This window comes from Anomaloglossus baeobatrachus, chromosome 5 (genome assembly GCF_048569485.1).
Source record: "Anomaloglossus baeobatrachus isolate aAnoBae1 chromosome 5, aAnoBae1.hap1, whole genome shotgun sequence".
Lineage (NCBI taxonomy): Eukaryota > Metazoa > Chordata > Amphibia > Anura > Aromobatidae > Anomaloglossus > Anomaloglossus baeobatrachus.
Window position 1 is genome coordinate 485,493,340 of NC_134357.1, and position 23,376 is coordinate 485,516,715.

The 23,376-nt window shown below is 44.5% G+C and overlaps 1 protein-coding gene across 2 annotated transcripts in view; it reads right to left on the minus strand.

The window, feature by feature from the left end:
• The window catches only part of SDK2 (sidekick cell adhesion molecule 2), a 794,004-nt gene that overhangs the window by 83,758 nt on the left and 686,870 nt on the right, over positions 1-23,376 (minus strand). For both annotated transcript variants that reach the window (XM_075350684.1, XM_075350683.1), the window contains exons 15-16: positions 17,082-17,229; positions 13,773-13,913 (exon numbers count right to left, since the gene is read on the minus strand). In XM_075350684.1, coding sequence (XP_075206799.1) covers positions 13,773-13,913; positions 17,082-17,229 — 289 coding nt within the window. The remainder of the gene's footprint in view (positions 1-13,772; positions 13,914-17,081; positions 17,230-23,376) is intronic.

Genomic DNA, 23,376 nt, shown 5'->3' on the forward strand with positions numbered 1-23,376 from the left:
ACAACATGCGGTCTAAGGAACTCTCAATTGAGGTGAAGCAGAACATCCTGAGGCTGAAAAAAAAGAAAAAATCCATCAGAGAGATAGCAGACATGCTTGGAGTAGCAAAATCAACAGTCGGGTACATTCTGAGAAAAAAGGAATTGACTGGTGAGCTTGGGAACTCAAAAAGGCCTGGGCGTCCACGGATGACAACAGTGGTGGATGATCGCCGCATACTTTCTTTGGTGAAGAAGAACCCGTTCACAACATCAACTGAAGTCCAGAACACTCTCAGTGAAGTAGGTGTATCTGTCTCTAAGTCAACAGTAAAGAGAAGACTTCATGAAAGTAAATACAAAGGGTTCACATCTAGATGCAAACCATTCATCAATTCCAAAAATAGACAGGCCAGAGTTAAATTTGCTGAAAAACACCTCATGAAGCCAGCTCAGTTCTGGAAAAGTATTCTATGGACAGATGAGACAAAGATCAACCTGTACCAGAATGATGGGAAGAAAAAAGTCTAGAGAATAAAGGGAACGGCACATGATCCAAGGCACACCACATCCTCTGTAAAACATGGTGGAGGCAACGTGATGGCATGGGCATGCATGGCTTTCAATGGCACTGGGTCACTTGTGTTTATTGATGACATAACAGCAGACAAGAGTAGCCGGATGAATTCTGAAGTGTACCGGGATATACTTTCAGCCCAGATTCAGTCAAATGCCGCAAAGTTGATCGGACGGCGCTTCATAGTACAGATGGACAATGATCCCAAGCATACAGCCAAAGCTACCCAGGAGTTCATGAGTGCAAAAAAGTGGAACATTCTGCAATGGCCAAGTCAATCACCAGATCTTAACCCAATTGAGCATGCATTTCACTTGCTCATATCCAGACTTAAGACGGAAAGACCCACAAACAAGCAAGACCTGAAGGCTGCGGCTGTAAAGGCCTGGCAAAGCATTAAGAAGGAGGAAACCCAGCGTTTGGTGATGTCCATGGGTTCCAGACTTAAGGCAGTGATTGCCTCCAAAGGATTCGCAACAAAATATTGAAAAAAAAAATATTTTGTTTGGGTTTGGTTTATTTGTCCAATTACTTTTGACCTCCTAAAATGTGGAGTGTTTGTAAAGAAATGTGTACAATTCCTACAATTTCTATCAGATATTTTTGTTCAAACCTTCAAATTAAACGTTACAATCTGCACTTGAATTCTGTTGTAGAGATTTCATTTCAAATCCAATGTGGTGGCATGCAGAGCCCAACTCGCGAAAATTGTGTCACTGTCCAAATATTTCTGGACCTAACTGTATATATACACGTGGACGACTGCGGAAAAATTATATATATATACACATGGTCGAGTGTATATAAAAATACAGTATATTCACACTTCTTAACATTGAAATTACTAAAAGTCGTGGAATTACAGAAAACACAGGATGGATAGGTTGTGTTACTGATCTTCAAATGATGGAAAAATGGAAACAAAATTTTCAAAACTTCTCGATTTATTCAGTATGGACTACAGTATGTGCACCACCCTAGGATATATCTGCTGCTCTCAATGAGGTTGTTTATGGCAAATCATCAAGATCCTCTGCTAGCAGCTCCCTTTGCAATTACTGACCATTCACATCCCAGTTATGCTTGATAGGAGACAGCTCCGGAGACACTCCAGGCCACGGAAGCAGGTTTAGGCCATACAAGGTGCTTACAGTAGCACAAGAAACATGCGTCCTGACATTGTCGAGTATATGCTTCCAGAACATTTTTGAGAAATGACCGTACCACTAGTTCTATCACTAAATCAATGTAACACTGACCTGTTAGTGTATCTATAGTGAAGACTGGATAAATCCAGCTAGTGTACAATATGCCACCACAAACCATAATCTTCGGAGTAGGATTGGTATGACGTTCAATCTTGAAGGCCTCTTCATTGTGCTACCGACATGATCTACAGATCACATCAATGACTATCAATGCATGCAAGACAAAGATGGGACTGCTTACGGTAGAGGATAGGCCCCATTTTAGCCTTCATTGCAGTCTTGCCCTGTACCATGATGGCCTTTGTGAGTGGTGCCATGAGGTCCTTGGAGCACTTGCAGCTGGACGTCTGGTTCATAGCCAGATGTTGTGCAATCATTTTCCGATGGTTTGTGTAGACACTTGGCATGTCACATCTAATTTTTTAAACCAGTGGTATGACTATTTCTCCAAGGTGTCTTAGGACCAGTTTTTCAATACGAAAACCCCAGATTGCATGTTTTTGTGCTACCATGGCCTCCAGCATCTCCAGACTTATCTCCCATTGAGCACATATGGGACATCATTGGTCAGTAATTATACAGGAGCTGCCAGCAGTGGATCTTGATGATTTGCCCAAGTGCATTCCATGAAGTAGAACCTTCTTCAGACGACCATTAATAACCTCACTGATAGGAGATGAGGCTGGAAGTGCCAGGATTTCTGCACATGGAATTTATACTCCATGCTGAATTGCTGAATAATTCAAGATGTTCAGAAAATTTAGTTTCCATTTTTTCATCATTTTCATATCATTAACAAGTCTATCCCATCCTGTGATTTCCATCATTTCACGACTTTTCCTTCTTGGTGTTGCAATCTCAGTGTTGAGGAGTGCATATATATTAGTTCTCACTAATCCTTCTCTTACATATACGATTCTTTCTGGCAGCCCTGCCTTATCTTGCTAATCCGGTCCACTCTCTTCCTTCAGGCTATCATTTGCATGGAAGATGTTCTGGAAAATGGGTCTTGGATGTAGCGACACTCAGTAGGGCACAGCCGATAAGGCTGCCAATAGTAACAGCAGGACAGGAGTACGTATCCTGAATGTTAACGTAATCCTGCCAAAGGCAATGTATGGAGGATATCTAGGGAAGATACTAATATCCATAAGAATGGGACAACTTATATCACCAGGGACTTGTATCTTATGCATAGAAAACACTCATCGTAGACAGAAATGAGCATTGGTTGGAGTAGTACCAATTTTATTTGCCACCAAACACCACCTGTTGAGCTAATGTCATGGTGCAGAAAGCAGATGAGTTTCACATAAATAAGACCCTTCCTCAAAAAGGAGCTGCAAAAAGTTCAGAGACTTCTTCCAACATTCCAAAAATGTCTGCTAGTTATCCCAAAACCATTCCACTATTGCCTATAGGCTTTGTCTGGTACTGCGAATGTGGTAAAACACCTCAACTGCTAAAATCAATAGGTGCGGGTCTTATTTGCTCAAAAAAAATTGTCTCTGGCAATTATTAGGGAAAACCAAATCAGAGAACCCCCCCCCAACTTAATTAGCTTGATATGTCCTATTATTGCAATTACTTGGGAATATTGAATACACTGCCTTTGAATCCTTAATGACGCACCCATTTTTTGTTTTTGCGTTTTCATCCCTTTCCTTCCCTTTTTCCAAGAGACACTTTTTTATTTTATCATTGATACATCCATTTGAGGTTTGTGCTTAAAGGGAACCTGTCAGCAGGTTTTTGCTGCCTCATCTGAGAGCAGCATGATGTAGCCAAACATTCACAGAGTTCAATGATGTATCACTAAGATTAGTGCCTGCAGCTGTTCTGACACAGTCAAAAAATTGAGGATTTTGTATGTAGCAGAGCTGGGAGAGCTGCCTCTGCCCATACCAGTCTTTCAGTGTACATTTCCATACACAGAAACTGCTAATCACAGAGGGGGGCAGAGTCTGACTATAAAGGTGGTGTCACACACAGCGACAACGACGTCGCTGCTACGTCACCATTTTCTGTGACGTTGCAGCGACGTCCCGTCGCTGTCGCTGTGTGTGACATCCAGCAACGAGCTGGCCCCTGCTGTGAGGTCGCCGCTCGTTGCTGAATGTCCAGCTTCATTTTTTGGTCGTCGCTCTCCCGCTGTGACACACAGATCGCTGTGTGTGACAGCGAGAGAGCGACGAAATGAAGTGAGCAGGTAGCAGGAGCTGGCATCTGGCAGCTGCGGTAAGCTGTAACCAAGGTAAACATCGGGTAACCAAGGTGGTTACCCGATATTTACCTTCGTTACCAGCCTCCGCCGCTCTCACGCTGCCAGTGCCGGCTCTCTGCTCTCTGCACATGTAGCTGCAGTACACATCGTGTAATTAACCCGATGTGTACTGCAGCTAGGAGAGCAAGGAGCCAGTGCTCAGTGTGCGCGGCTCCCTGCTCTCTGCACATGTTGCAGCACAGCGACGCGTGTCGTTATGATCGCTGCTTCGGCTGCTGTGTTTGACAGCTAAGCAGCGATCATAACAGCGACTTACAAGGTCGCTGCTACGTCACAGAAAATGGTGACGTAACAGCGACGTCGTTGTCGCTGTCGTTTAGTGTGACCCCAGCTTAACTCATGCACTGCTGAGACCCACTAATGCTAAAGATAAGAGGCTTCAGCTAACATTGCAGGTAAACAAAAAAAGACTGAGATAACAGAGGCAGGGCTGAAATCTCTGTTTTAACACTCACAGCAATACTGTCTTCAGATTACATTGCAGACAGAAATCTGCTGACACTTTCCCTTTAGTCCCTTTAGTTTCAGTTTCAGTTTTGAATAATGTCATTCACTTTACTGTATAATAAGTGCTAAAAAATGGTAAAAAAAAAAACCATTCCAAGCGAGGTGAAATGGTGAAAAACACACTATTTGTTGTGTTTAATTTCTCCAAAGTTCATGGTGTGGGAAAAATGTCCTGACAATATGATTCTCCAGGTCAGCACAATCTCGATGATACCAAAGCCTTATATATATATATATATATATATATATATATATATATATATATATATATATACATACATACACACATTATATATATACATATATATATTATATATACCTATACAGTTGCGTAACTAGAGTTTGATGGGCCCTGGTGCAAAATTTGGACCAGGGCCCCCCTCCATGTACACCGACACTTAGGGTACGGGATAATGATGCTGACACTTGGCTTTTACCCACAGCACCCTGCTTTCCCATGATCTGATATCCATCTTATCCTCAGCACCCAGCTTTCCCATGCTCTGTCACACATCTTTCCCTCAGCACCCAGCTTTCCCATATCAGAGCATGGGAAAGCTGGGTGCTGAGAGATGTATAGCAGAGCATGGGAAAGCTGGGTGCTGAGAGATGTATAGCAGAGCATGGGAAAGCTGGGTTCTGGGGGAAAGAGCCTTCACACCTCAGCACAAAACATTCCCATCCCATACTTGTATCTTTGTCCCCCCTCGTACATAGTTCTCCAAATACTATAATGGCCCCCACATAGCCTTCCATATAGTATAAAGGGTCCCACATAACCGTTCATATATTAGAATGCACTTCCATAGTCCTCCATGTATTATAATACATTTTCCATAGTTCTCCATATTTTATACTGCACAACATAGTCCTCCCTGTTTTATAATGCACCCCCACAGACCATGTATAAACTAGCCTCCATAGTCCTCCATATATTATAATGTAGCCCCCATAGTCCTATATGTATTATAATGCAGCCCCATGAATCATATTGTATTATGCAGCCCCATACTCCTCCATGTATAATGCACCCCTATAGTCCATGTATAAGGTGTCCTTCATGTTTATTATGCAGTCCCATAGACCTCCATGTATCATGCAGCCAGCACCCCCAGGCCTCCATGTATCATGCAGCCAGCCCCCCAGGCCTCCACGTGTCATGCAGCCAGCTTGCCCCGGGGCCTCTACGTGTCATGCTGCTAGCCCAGCCCCCCAGCCCCACCAGGTGTCATGCAGCCAGCCCCACAGGCCTCCATGTGTCATGCAGCCAGCCCCCCAGGCCTCCATGTGTCATGCAGCCAGCCCCACCAGGTGTCATGCAGCCAGCCCCACAGGCCTCTATGTGTCATGCAGCCAGCCCCACCAGGTGTCATGCAGCCAGCCCCCCCAGGGCCTCTATGTGTCATGCAGCCAGCCCCACCAGGCCTCCATGTGTCATGCAGCCAGCCCCACCAGGTGTCATGCAGCCAGCCCCCCAGGCCTCCATGTGTCATGCAGCCAGCCCCACAGGCCTCTATGTGTCATGCAGCCAGCCCCACCAGGTGTCATGCAGCCAGACCCCCAGGCCTCTATGTGTCATGCAGCCAGCCCCACCAGGTGTCATGCAGCCAGCCCCCCAGGCCTCTATGTGTCATGCAGCCAGTCCCACCAGGTGTCATGCAGCCAGCCCCCCCAGGGCCTCTATGTGTCATGCAGCCAGCTTGCCCCGGGGCCTCTACGTGTCATGCTGCCAGCCCCCCAGCCCCACCAGGTGTCATGCAGCCAGCCCCACCAGGTGTCATGCAGCCAGCCCCCCAGGCCTCCATGTGTCATGCAGCCAGCCCCCCAGGCCTCCATGTGTCATGCAGCCAGCCCCACAGGCCTCTATGTGTCATGCAGCCAGCCCCACCAGGTGTCATGCAGCCAGCCCCCCAGGCCTCCATGTGTCATGCAGCCAGCCCCCCAGGCCTCCATGTGTCATGCAGCCAGCCCCACAGGCCTCTATGTGTCATGCAGCCAGCCCCACCAGGTGTCATGCAGCCAGCCCCCCAGGCCTCCATGTGTCATGCAGCCAGCCCCACAGGCCTCTATGTGTCATGCAGCCAGCCCCACCAGGTGTCATGCAGCCAGCCCCCCAGGCCTCCATGTGTCATGCAGCCAGCCCCCCAGGCCTCCATGTGTCATGCAGCCAGCCCCACAGGCCTCTATGTGTCATGCAGCCAGCCCCACCAGGTGTCATGCAGCCAGCCCCCCAGGCCTCCATGTGTCATGCAGCCAGCCCCCCAGGCCTCCATGTGTCATGCAGCCAGCCCCACAGGCCTCTATGTGTCATGCAGCCAGCTTCCCCCGGGGCCTCTACGTGTCATGGAGCCAGCAAAATAACAAAAAACAAGTACAATACCTCTCTTCTCCTTCCGACCCCTGCGACCGCGGTAGTTACGCCCCTGCCCCCATATGTCACACACCCTGCTCCCCATACAGCCTGCATCCCTCCATATCACTCACACACACACTACACCCCCATATGTCACACACCCTGCCCCACATAACTCACCCTGCCTGTACCCCAAATTACCCCTCTCAAACACTCTGCACCCCTTCACATGCTTCTGTCGCAGTCTGCACTCACCCTGCAGCCCCCCTCCCCCTCATGTTTCCTCTTTTCTCATTACCAGTCATGTGTCCAAAGTATCGTCTCCTGCTTTCTCCCCGGCCTCCTGTGTCTCCTCCCACAGTCACATGGGCATGACATCATCGCAGGTCCTGCAGGATGGATTCCGTCTGCCGTGCAGGAGCAGTCCTGCTCTGCAGCAGGTCAGGAACGCCTGGTGGCCTCTCCAGGTCAGGGGCCCCTATGCCCCCTGCTGACACCGGGCTCCCCTGACTCACAGGCCGGCCCCCTAACAGTCGCGCAGTCGGCCACTACACAGCGGCACTACACATAGGGGCCCGGCAGCCGGCTCTGCAGAGCGGCTGCCGGGCCCCTTTAACCCCGCGGGCCCGGTCGCAGTGGCGACCTCTGCGACCGCGGTCGTTACGCCCCTGTACCTATATATACACATACATATACACAGTATTTGTATTATATAAAAAAATAAATATATATAAATTATTACTCCAAAAGACATACAGATAGGGACTCTAGATTGTGAGCCCCAATGGGGACAGTGTTGCAAATGTATGTAAAGCACTGTGGAATTAATAGCGCTATATAAATGAATAAAATTATTATTAATTATATATATATATATATATATATATATATATATACATATACACACACACAGGGTGGTCAGGGTGGTCCAAAAGTAGGCGGACAGTATGTGTAATAGGGTTGCCAAACATTGTGTAAAGTGAAACTGTCTCAGTTGCCCTTAGTAACCAATCAGATACAACTTTTCATTCTTCACAGACTGTTTGGAAAATGAAAGGTGGAATCTGATTGGTTGCTAAGGGCAACTAAGTCAGTTTCACTTTACACCATGTTTGACAACCCTATTACGCATACTGTCCACCTACTTTTGGACCACCCTGTATATATATATATCTTTTTTTTTTTTTCAACAATTTTGGTGGCTTTAAAAAATTCTAAACTTGGGAAAAAAAATGATTTTGTTTTGTGTCCCCATTTTCAGAGACTTGTATTTGTCTTTTATTTATGATGCTGCTTTGTGAGGGTTTGTTTTTATCGTGGCGAGCAGTAGTTTTTTATAATACAATTTTGGGAGACTTTTGTCATTTTGATTGCTTTTTATTGCATTTTTAAAAGCATATACGGCAATCGAAAAAGTCAATATTTTTTCTTTACAACGTTTACAGTAAAGGATAAACAACTTTAGATTTTCATATATCTGACTTTTACGGATGCTGTAGTGCTGAATATGTTTATTGTATTTATTTTTAAACATTTATTCCTTTTTATTTGGGGAATAGAGGAGCAATTGAACTTATTTTTTTTTTTAATCATTTTTCATACTTTTAACACTTTTTTTACTTTACGCGTTTTATTCTCTAGTCTCCATTGATGACTTAAAATGGAATAGGTTTACAGTACTGCAGTATACAGTTAGGTCCAGAAATATTTGGACAGTGACACAATTTTCGCGAGTTGGGCTCTGCATGCCACCACATTGGATTTGAAATGAAACCTCTACAACAGAATTCAAGTGCAGATTGTAACGTTTAATTTGAAGGTTTGAACAAAAATATCTGATAGAAATTGTAGGAATTGTACACATTTCTTTACAAACACTCCACATTTTAGGAGGTCAAAAGTAATTGGACAAATAAACCAAACCCAAACAAAATATTTTTATTTTCAATATTTTGTTGCGAATCCTTTGGAGGCAATCACTGCCTTAAGTCTGGAACCCATGGACATCACCAAACGCTGGGTTTCCTCCTTCTTAATGCTTTGCCAGGCCTTTACAGCCGCAGCCTTCAGGTCTTGCTTGTTTGTGGGTCTTTCCGTCTTAAGTCTGGATTTGAGCAAGTGAAATGCATGCTCAATTGGGTTAAGATCTGGTGATTGACTTGGCCATTGCAGAATGTTCCACTTTTTTGCACTCATGAACTCCTGGGTAGCTTTGGCTGTATGCTTGGGGTCATTGTCCATCTGTACTATGAAGCGCCGTCCGATCAACTTTGCGGCATTTGGCTGAATCTGGGCTGAAAGTATATCCCGGTACACTTCAGAATTCATCCGGCTACTCTTGTCTGCTATGTCATCAATAAACACAAGTGACCCAGTGCCATTGAAAGCCATGCATGCCCATGCCATCACGTTGCCTCCACCATGTTTTACAGAGGATGTGGTGTGCCTTGGATCATGTGCCGTTCCCTTTCTTCTCCAAACTTTTTTCTTCCCATCATTCTGGTACAGGTTGATCTTGGTCTCATCTGTCCATAGAATACTTTTCCAGAACTGAGCTGGCTTCATGAGGTGTTTTTCAGCAAATTTAACTCTGGCCTGTCTATTTTTGGAATTGATGAATGGTTTGCATCTAGATGTGAACCCTTTGTATTTACTTTCATGGAGTCTTCTCTTTACTGTTGACTTAGAGACAGATACACCTACTTCACTGAGAGTGTTCTGGACTTCAGTTGATGTTGTGAACGGGTTCTTCTTCACCAAAGAAAGTATGCGGCGATCATCCACCACTGTTGTCATCCGTGGACGCCCAGGCCTTTTTGAGTTCCCAAGCTCACCAGTCAATTCCTTTTTTCTCAGAATGTACCCGACTGTTGATTTTGCTACTCCAAGCATGTCTGCTATCTCTCTGATGGATTTTTTATTTTTTTTCAGCCTCAGGATGTTCTGCTTCACCTCAATTGAGAGTTCCTTAGACTGCATGTTGTCTGGTCACAGCAACAGCTTTCAAATGAAAAACCACACACCTGTAATCAACCCCAGACCTTTTAACTACTTCATTCATTACAGGTTAACGAGGGAGACGCCTTCAGAGTTAATTGCAGCCCTTAGAGTCCCTTGTCCAATTACTTTTGGACCCTTGAAAAAGAGGAGGCTATGCATTACAGAGCTATGATTCCTAAACCCTTTCTCCGATTTGGATGTGAAAACTCTCATATTGCAGCTGGGAGTGTGCACTTTCAGCCCATATTATATATATAATTGTATTTCTGAACATGTTTTTGTAAACAGCTAAAATAACAAAACTTGTGTCACTGTCCAAATATTTCTGGACCTAACTGTATAGGACAGATCACGGTCTCTTTTGAAGCCCAGTTACAATAGTACCTACTTTGTAGTGATGGTGGCCTTCAGCAGGCTACCAGTGCAAGCAATTGGCATCCATGTTGTGGGAGTAAAGGGCACCTGAATAGATGCATTGTATGCTTTAAATGCCACTGTCAATGATTGACAGCAGCATTAAAAGGGTATTCCCATCTCCGATATCCTATCCCAATATGTAGTAGGTGTAATAATAATAATATTAGTATATACCTCCAATTAGAAATGTAGTATAGTTCTTCTGATTTATTATATCACTTACCTCATGTGCAGGGCATTGCAGGAACCTAGGTATCCATGGTTATGACCACTATCAACTAACTAGACAAAAAGACTGACAGCACTCCCAAAATGTAGTCTGAAGAAGTGCAAAACTCAACATGACATATAATAACAAAAAAAGACAGTTGCACTATGCTTTAGCATTTCAGAGTGCAACTGTCTTTTTTTGTCACTATCAACGAACTAACTGTGACTATATGCGTGATCTTAACCATGAATACCTAAGGTCCTGCAATGCCCTGAACATGAGGTAAGTGACATAGTCAGTCAGAAGAACTATACTGCATTTCTAATTGGAGGTATTTGCTAATATTATTATTATTACACTTACTAAAAATACCTCCAAGTAGAAATGTAGTATAGTTCTCCTGATTCACTATGTCACTTACCTCAAGTTCAGGGCATTGCAGGAACTTAAGGGTACTTTACACGCTGTGATATCGGTACCGATATCGCTAGTGAGTGTACCCATCCCCGTCGGTTGTGCGTCACGGGTAAATCGCTGCCCGTGGCGCACAACATCGCTAACACCCGTCACACGAACTTACCTTCCCTGCGACGTCGCTCTGGCCGGCGATCCGCCTCCTTTCTAAGGGGGCGGTTCGTGCTGCATCACAGCGACGTCACACAGCAGCCGCCCCATAGCAGAGGAGGGGCGGAGATGAGCGGCCGGAACATGCCGCCCACCTCCTCCCTTCCTCATTGCCAGTGGACGCCAGGTAAGGAGATGTTCGTCGCTCCCGCAGTGTCACATGGAGCGATGTGTGCTGCCGCAGGAACGACGAACAACATCGTACCTGCAGCAGCAACGATATTTGGAAAAAGAGCGACGTGTCAAAGAGCAACGATTTTTCATGTTTTTGCGCTCGTTGATCGTCGCTCCTTGGTGTCACACGCTGCGATGTCGCTAACAACGTGACCCCGACGATATATCGTTAGCGATGTCGCAGCGTGTAAATGGCCCTTTAGGTATCCATGGTTATGACCACTAGCAATTAACTAACTGTGACTATATGCATGGTCATAACCATGGATACCTTAAGTCCTGCAATGCCCTGCACTTGAGGTAAGTGACACAGTGAATAAGCAGAACTATACTACATTTCTAATTGGAGGTATTTGCTAATATTATTATTATTATCATTATTATTATTACTTCTACACTTACTACATATTGGGATAGGATCTTGGAGATAGGAATGCCCCTTGAAGATATATATATATATATATATATATATATATATATATATTCTTATATTTTCATATACCCTCATTTCTTTAGCATCAAAAGACCAAATTGGAGGAGATTAATGAAGGAAAAAGTAGGATTTTTGTCTATTTTTTGTGTGTTTTTATGTTTAGTGCCATTTCTCTGTAACTCAGAATTGACTTTTAAATGACATTTCCGAGTCCTTTATGTTGTCCTGTATCTTGGTGTTTACATGTATTGTGTTGTGTCTATATCTGATTAATTCCTTCTGTGTTTCACAATAATCCTCTGCAGCGCTCATCACATGCAGCGAGTCTCATAATAATCTCTGCCCCTCTCGTCTCTTCTTAGCCTCTTGCTTTCGGGTTCCGTATAATCCCCCCACCTCACTAGTCTTTGCTTCTCGTCACTGTACCCCGCTCTCTCTAACACCTTTCAGGTCGCTCGGTAAATTGCTCTTCTCTTGCTTTCCCTGTCTTACACAGGTTTCTTCAGTGTGAACGCTACGTTTGTGATGCTCGCTAATCCCTTTTCCTCGCAGCTCATTGTCTGGGAGAAGAAGACGCGGTTGACCTGCAGGTGTGACATTATACATATTAATCAGGTCGTGTGACAACATGCTGGTTAATTAGAATAGAATTAGACTCAGGATTTAATGTGATTTTATTTGAGAGTTTTATATTAGACTTTCAAGTGTCAAAATCCAGGTATAATCCGTAAGGAGGTCACATTGCCCCAATTCAATCAAAGACACTTTAAGTTCCCCGCACACCACACTGGATTGAGCAAACCTTATTTAACTGCTATCTCTCCCATACAGATGCATATACAAATCATGTGTTTTCAATGGGGAGAGAGAAGTATGCCACTGCCAGATCCTTATGGAAGGGGCTTATTTCCAGATGGTGCAATACAACATATATGTCAGGAGATATAATATCCCCATAAACTGGTGGGCTTGGCTGCCAATATTCTAATGTGTATGGGGACCTTTATAGAGGACTTATTAGATAAAAAGGGCCAGTTTTTTCTTTTATTTTATTCCCGTTGCTCCCCTGAGAACTCTGTTTTGTTTTTTAACTCCACCTTTCAGATTCAGCGATATGAGCCTTTGTATTTAGTGTAAAATTTTATGGTCTTTACTAAATGGGCATGGCTCACAGGATCCTCTGGGGCGGGGCTTACATGGTCCTCTGGGGCGTGGCTCACATGATCCTTCTGGGTGTGTTTTTAGGCTGCTCTGCATAGTTACACCCCTTTAGTAAAGACCATAAAAAGAAGCAGTAAATAAAAAAGGTCCATATCTCCATATATGATATATCCATATCTAGGAATAATGATTCATTTTTCCTGTGGTGGCGCAAACACCTACTACCTGGTTTCCCCACAGACCATAGCTGATTTCTGGGGATGCTACCAAGGGGATGCTTTGTGATCTGCTAATATCATGGAGACCCTTCTAACTTGTTGTAATAGGCCAAAGCTGAGAACCCTTTGCAGTAGGGCATCTAAAGGCAATCAAGCTGACATGGACTTTACAAACTTTTACTAGGGTAAAAATAGTTTTTTTTTTCTAGTAGAAAGAGGATAATCTGTCTTCAAGTTTGATTTGGTAACTAGACAACTTTCTGGCAATCGTCTCTCAAGTCGATGGTCTTTAAGAAGGCTTTTGCCAATACCTATTCCCAACAACTTAATCTCCAAGACTGCGTGGAACAAAAAGATTTGCAAGTTCAGATGTTGCTCCCATGACCAGCAGACCAGAGCCTCGCGAATCTCCCTCTACCTGCTGGCAACCTTGATGTCTCTTCTGATATGTAGACCTAACGCAACATCACGTGATGACCTACTAATCAGGAGAGGCACCAGAGATGCCGGCAGGTAGAGGGAGGTTTGCAGGGTTAAGGTTTTCCAACATGGTCAAGCTCCTGCAAGTATTTTGGGTCGGGCATTGTCCAGATTTAAAAAAAATGTCTTTTTTTTTAGTTTACTCACCTGATGACATAACCCTTCAAGACTCCATTTTGGTGATTCTCGGGAGGTGACTGCCACTGGATCATAATGGACTGGTTTGTGCGCCCAGTAGCCAGGACGTGCTGAGGAGGAGCACTGGGAGGTTCTTCCGGAAGTGTCACGCTGTGGAGAAAAGACTGGGCTGCTTAGTATTAGACCCACAGAAGCAGTGCTACTACTCTGACATCGAGAGTACAGCGATAGCGGCCGCGGAGCATTGTACACTGCTTCTATCATACTCTTATCTGCTTGATACTTTGACAAAGAACAAAGTATAAAGCGAAACTCTACATTATGGTAATGAAAAGTTTACCGGAGAAATTTATCAAACTTGGCTGAGTTCTAGCAAACCGCAAAAAAAATGAAAAAATAAAAAAATAAAGCTGAGCTCATTTCAACACGGATGCTCCTCTGAGATAAGCGGCGTTTCTTCCAGCCGCTAGAGGAAGTACTAAGAGTTCTGTGCAACCATAGACTGGGAAAATGGATTATTCATGTTATTTTGTGACTCTGCTCTTATTAACAGACAGACAAACCATAAAAATAAAAATACTTATTTCTCAGGATGTCATCCGCAATGTTTATACCTTCAGAATGTAATTTTATTTGTAGAACCAAACAAACTGGAATGCATTTTCTGCAACAACATATTAATAAGAGTGCAGAAGTAAGTCCATTACAGCATGTAGGGGGCTACATCTTGTACACCATTGATGGTCATGGCTTCAATAAAACATAGGGGGAAAAGACAGACAAGCTTTAAAGGGCATTTGTCAAACTATTACCACCCCAAACCATTAAGGGGACTATGCAGCCCTTTAAAAGATAAGCCAGTCAGTCCCTTTATGACCCCAAAGTGTTTCTTCAACAGGAGAAAGTCGTGTTTTGAAGTTAAGTCTGGAAGTACATTGGGGTATGACGATGCACTTACAGCTTCTCAGCCTCAGCTGTATTCCTGAAACAGCATCCTCCCCTGTCTGATTCACTGATCTGTGGTCATGTACCAGAACAAATGACATGTTAACCTGCCAAGATTGGGTGCTACTAGTTCAGGAATAAAGCAAAGACTGAGAAGCTGTAAGTGCATCGTCACGTCCTACAGCACTTACAGACTTAAATACCAAATGAGCCTTCTTGTTGCTGAATAAGTATTTTGGGGTAATAAAGCACCAGCTCAGACTGCTTGCCTCAAAGGAGCTTAAGGTAGTGTGACAGGACTGAGAAGGGATGCTAGGCCAGTGGGGATAGAAAAGAGATTAATTTGTAAAATGTGTGAAAATTGGGGGGTGGGATTTAAGAGAAGTTGGGTTTTGTGGCTTTGGGATTGGCCAAGGGGAGGGTCGTTATAGGGTATATATAAGTCAGAGCCTAGGGGGTGGTGGTCAATCGGTGCCTGGTGGAAGACTGGAATCATTGGTGACATTGGTGAGGGCAACATTCAACCAGGTGCCCTTGAACCGGTGTGGCAGAGCTGGTGTTGCTATCGAGCAAAGGTGAAGTGGAACCTTCATTCTCCTCACTCCTTTTCAGGTGGTCATGCTATCGTTATATTGATTTACTCCAATCTCACACAGTGTGTGTCTTGATTTAGGTGAGAGTTCGGAAACGGGGGGGGGGGGAGATGCCGGTCAGTCTGTTAAGATAAGGCAGTCAGTCAAACTTTTCGGAGTCAAGTGATTGACTGGCTTATTTTTTAAAGGGCTACACAGTCATATTAATGGTTTGGGGATGGGATCAAGTTTCTGATAAGTTCCCTTTAATTTGGGTACATTTGTTATTCAGCGCTGAAGAATATCTTGGTGGTGTCACACTATGAAAGTAAATATTCCAGCTCACCAATCTGTAGATCTAGATGTCCATTTGGGCCAGTGCACGGTGTCTGTGGTTGGCTTCCACAGGTGTAGCAATCATTGAAGGGAAGAAGGGGTAGAAAACAAATCCAGCACTGATGTCCATAAAAAATTATTCTTCTTTATTTCAAATTCATCATAAAAATTAGAATGGATCAATCCTTCCGAAAGCCCTGATTACGCGTAATCAGGGCTTTCGGAAGGATTGATCTATTCTAATTTTTATGATGAATTTGAAATAAAGAAGAATATTTTTTTATGGACATCAGTGCTGGATTTGTTTTCTACCCCTTCTTCCCTTCAATGGGTGTCACCCTATGTAGGCCTGTAAAAGATAAGCCAGTCTTTATGAATCCAAAGTGATTCTTCAGCAGGAGGAAATCCTATTTTGAAGTTCAGTCTAGAAGTTTTTTGGGGTTTGAGGATGCACTTACAGCTTCTCAGGATCAGCTGTATTCATGAACTAGGAGCACCCTCCCTTGGTTGATTGATAGGACTATGGTCATGTACCAGAGCAAATGACATATCAATAAGCCAGGGGAGAGTGCTACTAGTTCAGAAATAGAGCGGAGACTGAGAAGCTGTAAGTGCATCGTCGTACCCCAATGCATTTCCAGATTGAACTTCAACATGGGATTTCTTGCTATTGAAGAAGCACTTCAGGGTCATAAATAGGTTGATTGGCTTACCTATTAAAGGGGTATACAGTCATATTTCATATTAATGATTTAAGAGGTGGGGGATCAAGTTGCTCATGTGTTCCCTTTAATATTGGGTGCATCTTCTATGCACCCCTGTGGAATACTTTGGTTCTATCACACCACCGTCACATTACTGAAAGTAATAAGACTACAGAATGTCCAGCAGAATAATCCGCCAGCAAATTTTTTTTGTATAAGATCATGATAAAAGCAGCGAGATGCATTCCTCAGCGCAGCCCGTGGCCAGATGAAGGGTTAAAGGTTTTCAGACTCTACAGAGGTACATGATGTTTGGAGTGTAGTAATATATGCATCTCCTGACTCCCTGAATCACAAGCTCAAGAATTCAGTGCAGATGCAAAAAAAAAAAAATCAGGATAATCCACAGAGGAAACACTTCACAATTATTGAATCTTTTACTTTTCATAAAAGCAAGAAAATAAAACAAGCGTCTTACTGCTGGGGAGGTACCCCAACTTCAAAGTGCCTGGCATCCACAGATCTTACATAAATTCTGTTTAACATATGTATCTGCAGCGACTGATTATGTCTTACAATGTCTCTCCCTGTGTAATGGGCTCCCTGGATACAAATGAAAGTATAAGACAGAAAGTACAGACCTTGGTTTACCTCCCAGAAGAAACAATGGAGGCAACAGATGACGTGGCTTCTCATTTTTATGGAACAAAACCTGAGAATTGGGTAACGGTTCTTATCAGTGCTTAATTCTGTATTCTTACCGCGGTGTCTCTTTGCTAAACTGCCCTTTGCCGACATCATTCACCGCACAAAGGCGGAATTGGTAGGAGCGAGCCGGGATGAGGTTCTTCACAACGAACGAGGCATAGTCAGGATCCATATTGGCAAATAGGATGGACCAAGGGGTATCTGCGAAAGAGACAAGTCCAAAGATCACATCCAAAAGTATGATAATGTAGATGACGGCTATATGATTATACATAGATGGCAGTATTTTATGTCTGTGTCAATTCATCTACAACCATCACCAATGTATAAAGAACTACTTATGAATTATCTACTAAGGCTGCTTTCACACATCAGTTTTTTGCAATGAGGCACAATCCGGCGCTTTGCAAAAAAAACGCATCCGGTTTTTTTTTGCCGCCGGATGCGTTTTTTCCTCATAGACTTGCATTAGCGCCGGATTGTGCCGCTTGGTCTTGCGTTGCGTCCGTTTTTTTACCGGATGCGGCATATTTAGCCAATGCGGCGGCCAGATGGAACGTTGCTTGCAGCGTTTTTTGTCTGCGACGAAAAACCGATGTGGCGCAATTTACAATGCAAGCCTATGGACGCCGGATGCAGCGTCCTGCAGCAAAAAAACGCATCCGGCGGCCGGATGCGGTTCTTTGGACTGCGCATGCTCAGTATCAAACCGAATTCGTCAAAAAACGGACGGGCCGCATGGAAAAACTTATGCAACGGATCCGTTCTTTTCGCCGCATCCGTTGCATAGATTTTTGAGCCGGATTGAGCCTGATGCAAAAAAAACTGATGTGTGAAAGCAGCCTAAGCTGTATAACTACTAAAATAATATCCCTATATACTGTATAAGAATATAACTACTAAAACACTGCCCCTTGTGTGCAAGAATATAGCTACTATGATACTGCCCCTTGTGTGCAAGAATATACTGTACCTACTATGATACTGCCCCTATGTACAAGAATATAACTACTATAATACTGCCCCTATGTACAAGAATATAACTACTATAATACTGACCCTATGTACAAGAATATAATTACTACTAGAAGGTTGCCCGATTCTAATGCATCGGATATTCTAGAATTTATTGTGTAGTTAATGTATGATTTTTGTGATATATATATAGATGTTGTTGTGTGTAGTTGCCAAGTGTTTCTGTAGGGCGCTGTAAATGTTCTGGGTGTTGTCTAGGTGTGGGGGTGTGTGAGAGCGGTGTTGTTTGTGTGTTGCGTTGTGCGTGTTGCGTTGTTTGTGGAGCGCTGTGTGTCGGCAGCGTTGTGTGTGTGTGGTGCTGTGTGTGTTGCGCGGTTTGTGTGGGTGTGGGGTGCGTGTGTGTGTTTTGGGGGAGATAGGTTTTCTGCAAGGTGTGTGTGTGTTGCACAGTGCGTTCGTATATTTGTGTGTGACGCGGGGTTTGTGTGTTGGGTGTTGTGTGTGTGGGTATCTGTGTAGGGTGGTGTTTGTGGTTCCCAGTGTGTGTGTGGTATGTTGTGCGGTGCGTGTGTGGAGGTGTGTGTGTTTTGGGGGGGAGGTGTGCACCCCCATCGTGCTCCATCCCCGATGCTGCGCACCCCCCATTGTGCTCCATCCCCCATGCTGCGCACCCCCATCGTGCTCCATCCCCCATGCTGCGCACCCCCATCGTGCTTCATCCCCCCATGCTGTGCACCCCCCATCGTGCTTCATCCCCCCATGCTGTGCACCCCCCATCGTGCTTCATCCCCCCATGCTGTGCACCCCCCATCGTGCTTCATCCCCCCATGCTGTGCACCCCCCATCGTGCTTCATCCCCCCATGCTGCGCACCCCCCATCGTGCTTCATCCCCCCATGCTGAGCACCCGCCATCGTGCTCTATCCCCCATGCTGCGCACCCCTCAGAGACGAGTATAATAGGAGGACTATAATAGGAGGAGTATAATAGGAGGAGTAGTCCTGGGGAGAGGAGTATAATAGGAGGAGTAGTCCTGGGGAGAGAGGAGTATAATAGGAGGAGTAGTCCTAGGGGGAGAGGAGTATAATAGAAGGAGTAGTCCTGGGGAGAGAGGAGTATAATAGAAGGAGTAGTCCTGGGGGGAGACGAGTATAATAGGAGGAATAGTCCTGGGGGGAGAGGAGTCTAGTAGGAGGAGTAGTCCTGGGGGAGAGAGGAGTCTAATAGGAGGAGTAGTCCTGGAGGTGAGGAGTATAATAGGAGGAGTTGTCCTGGGGAGAGAGGAGTATAATAGAAGGAGTAGTCCTGGGGGGAGAGGAGTATAATAGGAGGAGTATTCCTGGGTGGAGAGGAGTATAATAGAAGGAGTAGTCCTGGGGGGAGAGGAGTATAATAGAAGGAGTAGTCCTGGGGGGAGAGGAGTATAATAAGAGGAGTATTCCTGGGGGGAGAGGAGTATAATAGGAGTAGTAGTCCAGGGGGGAGAGGAAGATAATAGGAGGAGGAGTCCTGGGGAGAGAGGAGTATAATAGGAGGAGTAGTCCTGGGGAGAGAGGAGTATAATAGGAGGAGTAGTCCTGGAGGTGAGGAGTAGAATAGGTGGAGTAGTCCTGAGGGGAGAGGAGTCTAATACGAGAAGTAGTCCTGGGGGGAGAGGAGTCTAATAGGAGGAGTAGTCCTGGGGGCAGAGGAGTCTAATAGGAGGAGTAGTCCTGGGGGGAGAGGAGTCTAATAGGAGGCGTAGTCCGGGGGGAGAGAGGAGTCTAATAGGTTTGAGTAGTCCTGGGGGGAGGTGTCTAATAGGTGGAGTAGTCCTGGGGGGAGGTGTCTAATAGGTGGAGTAGTCCTGGGGGTGAGGTGTATAGATGCCCAATGTGTGCGGGGGGAGGTGTATATGTGCCCAATGTGTGCGGGGGGCGGGGCCCAGTGGCCAACGTGTGTGTGGGCGGGGCCGAGCGGCCAACCTGTGCGGGGGGCGGGGCCAGGCTGAGCCGAGCGGCCAATGCGACGGTTGTCACTGTAATGACGTCATTTTGGAGCAAGACAGACAGACAGGATAAGGCAATTATATATATAGATAATACTGCTCCCTATGTATGAGAATATAACTACTATAATACTACCCCTATAGACAAGAATATAACTACTAGATTATTGCCCCCTATGCATGAGGATATAACTACTATAATACTGCCCCTATGTACAAGAATATAACTACTATAATACTACTTCTATGTACAAGAATATAACTACTGTAATACTACTCCTATGTACAAGAATATATCTACTATAATACTGCCCCTATGTACAAGAATATAACTATTATAATATTACCCCTATGTACAAGAATATAACTACTGTAATACTGCCCCTATGTACAAGAATATAACTACTGTAATACTGCTCTTATGTACAAGAATATAACTACTATAATACTGCCCCCTATGTACAAGAATATAACTACTGTAATACTGCCCCCATGTATAAGAATATAACTACTATAATACTGCTCCTATGTACAAGAATATAACTACTATAATACTGCCCCCATGTATAAGAATATAACTACTATAATACTGCCCCTATGTACAAGAATATAACTGCTATAATACTGCTCCATGTATAAGAATATAACTACTATAATACTGCTCCATGTATAAGAATATAACTACTATAATACTGCTCCTATGTACAAGAATATAACTACTATAATACTGCCCCTATGTACAAGAATATAACTACTATAATACTGCCCCCATGTATAAGAATATAACTACTATAATACTGCTCCTATGTACAAGAATATAGCTACTGCAATACTGCTCCTATGTACAAGACTATAACTACTATAATACTGCTCCTATGTACAAGAATATAACTACTATAATACTGCTCCATGTATAAGAACATAACTACTATAATACAGCCCCTCTGTACAAGAATATAACTACTATAATACTGCCCCATGTATGAGTATATAACCTTACACCCAGTGTGTTTTTGCGTTGTGCGGTATTCAATAAGACCCGAAAGCCGCTGCTCTTTCATTTGCCACATTAACCACACTGCTAATCCCCGTCTCTGATTCCCGTTACCTGAGGCCATGATCTCTTGTTCTACTCTGACTAAAAGTAAGTTTGTGTGGAGGTTTTTCTCCCACGTCTCATGTCTCTTCAAAGCTGTGTGTTTCCCCCCCACCCTCCATTTCTCCTCTAAGCTATGGCAGCGAGATCTAGGAGCCTTTCCTCTCGTGCTTTGTTACGTAGGTACGGCAGTAGTAAGCTCCACGGAAGGACTTTGTGCTATCAGCTTCATAAGCTATTTTCTCCCGCTGAGAAATATACATGCAAGCGACAACATTAAAACTCCGCTTGTGAGCGGCATTATCACGCTCGTGTCTTGCAGGGGGCATTCCAATGACACAAGGAAAACAAGTTGCCTTTTTATTTTTTTGTTGCTTTTTTCGTTTTGCCATGATGATGAACAGAAGAAGATAAATGTGGTCTATCGTCTATGGAAATCAGAGAAGGGTCTGCTCTAGGGGTTCAGTCCTTTGGGGTGTAGGATGGGATATAAGATCTGCATATGATATGCGCAGGCAGGCGAAAGAGATGCTAAATCTCTCTGAAGGCACCTCATAAATATGGAATTCAACTCGCGAGGCAGAGAGACGCCTGCAAATAAGACAGGGCTTGGGTTAACCCAATCCTGGCCATCCTCTCGTAAGGCCGTTGGGGTATCCTCTTCCTCATCAACTGTCATGGATTATTTGGCTTATTGCTAAAATGGCGCATGCGTGCGGTATTATTTGGCGCCATTTTTTTTTCTCAACCCCCTGGCATAGTCATTTTTGCTTTTTTTTGTACCAAATTGACTCCAAAAGTGCCGTGCACGCAAGATACGGCTGGCGCCGATCCATGAATATCAATGCGCCGTACCACCTGGATATAGAAGATAGATTAATATGGCAGCTGAAGGGTTAGTGTTATGATCTGGTTTGTTATTCCGCTCTGTGTCTTGATGCTAAGCCATCTATCTACAGGACGTGCTTATCTGCACAATACAATGTTACGGGGAGCTGTGTCGTTCATACCAAGTAAGTTGGTGCGCCGTAAAAAAAAAAGGAAAAATTCAATTTACAGGGAAAAGAAAGCGGGCGCGGGATAAAGCGTGAGCGGCGGCTTTAAAGATGCAGTTTGCAGCAAAACAAATAATAAGATTAAGGGGAGCGGATGTTAAGGTTTTAGTGAAAAGATGACCTGTGACCCCCCTTGGCGAATTGCTACAATATTTTCCGTCGTGCAGGTTGGATCTCGCCTTGCTATTTTACACCGGAGAGCGATGACTCGCTAGTAAAAAAACTGAGTGTGAAGAGGACGCTGTTATTTAGAGGCGACGGTCGTATCGCTCCGTATTTTAATACAATTCTCTACTTTTATGTGATCTGTAAACGACTTAGTGATTTATGGGAGAGCAATCGCCGGCCATAGGAGAGAAGAGAAGAATATAACCTTTAAATATTATCTTTTTCAACCTAAAAGGTGGCCTTGGTGTGAAAAATACATAGCTGCACCACTAAATGAACGAGTATAACTTGTAAGTAAGTATATGTAAGTAACCCCATCCAAGCATAGGGAATAGTGAGATCAAAGCGGACATGGACACGTGCTACAATGCTGAAGAACCTCAAGTAACGCACAGGTGCTGCCAACAATCTAAGACTAACATCCTCCATAAGCTTCTGTCTTCAAGACTTTTTTTGTGCTTCACCAGTTCTCTGGAATGCACTATCCTAGGCAGTCAGATTAAAGTGGGCTTTACACGCTACGACATCGCTAGCAATTGCTAGCGATATCGAGCGTGTAAGCACCCGCCCCCGCCGTGTGTGCGATATCGTGTGTTCGCTGCCGTAGCGAAGATTATCGCTACGGCAGCGTCACACGCACTTACCTGGTCGGCGGCATCGCTGTGACTTCCGAACAATACCTCCCTCAAGGGGGAGGGACGTTCGGCATCACAGCGATGTCACTAAGCGGCCGGCCAATCAAAGCGGAGGGGCGGAGATGAGCGGGACGTAACATCCCGCCCACCTCCCTCCTTCCGCATTGCGGCCGGCGGCAGGTAAGGAGACGTTCCTCGCTCCTGCGGTATCACACATAGCGATGTGTGCTGCCGCAGGAAAGACGAACCACATCGATAATCAACCATTACCGATTTTTGGTTTTGGGACAACCTCTCCATGGTGAACGATTTTCACCATTTTTGAGTTCGCTAAGGTCGCTGGTAAGTATCACACGCTGCGATATCGTTAATGACGCCGGATGTGCGTCACTAACAACGTGACCCCGACGATAAAACATTAACAATATCGTAG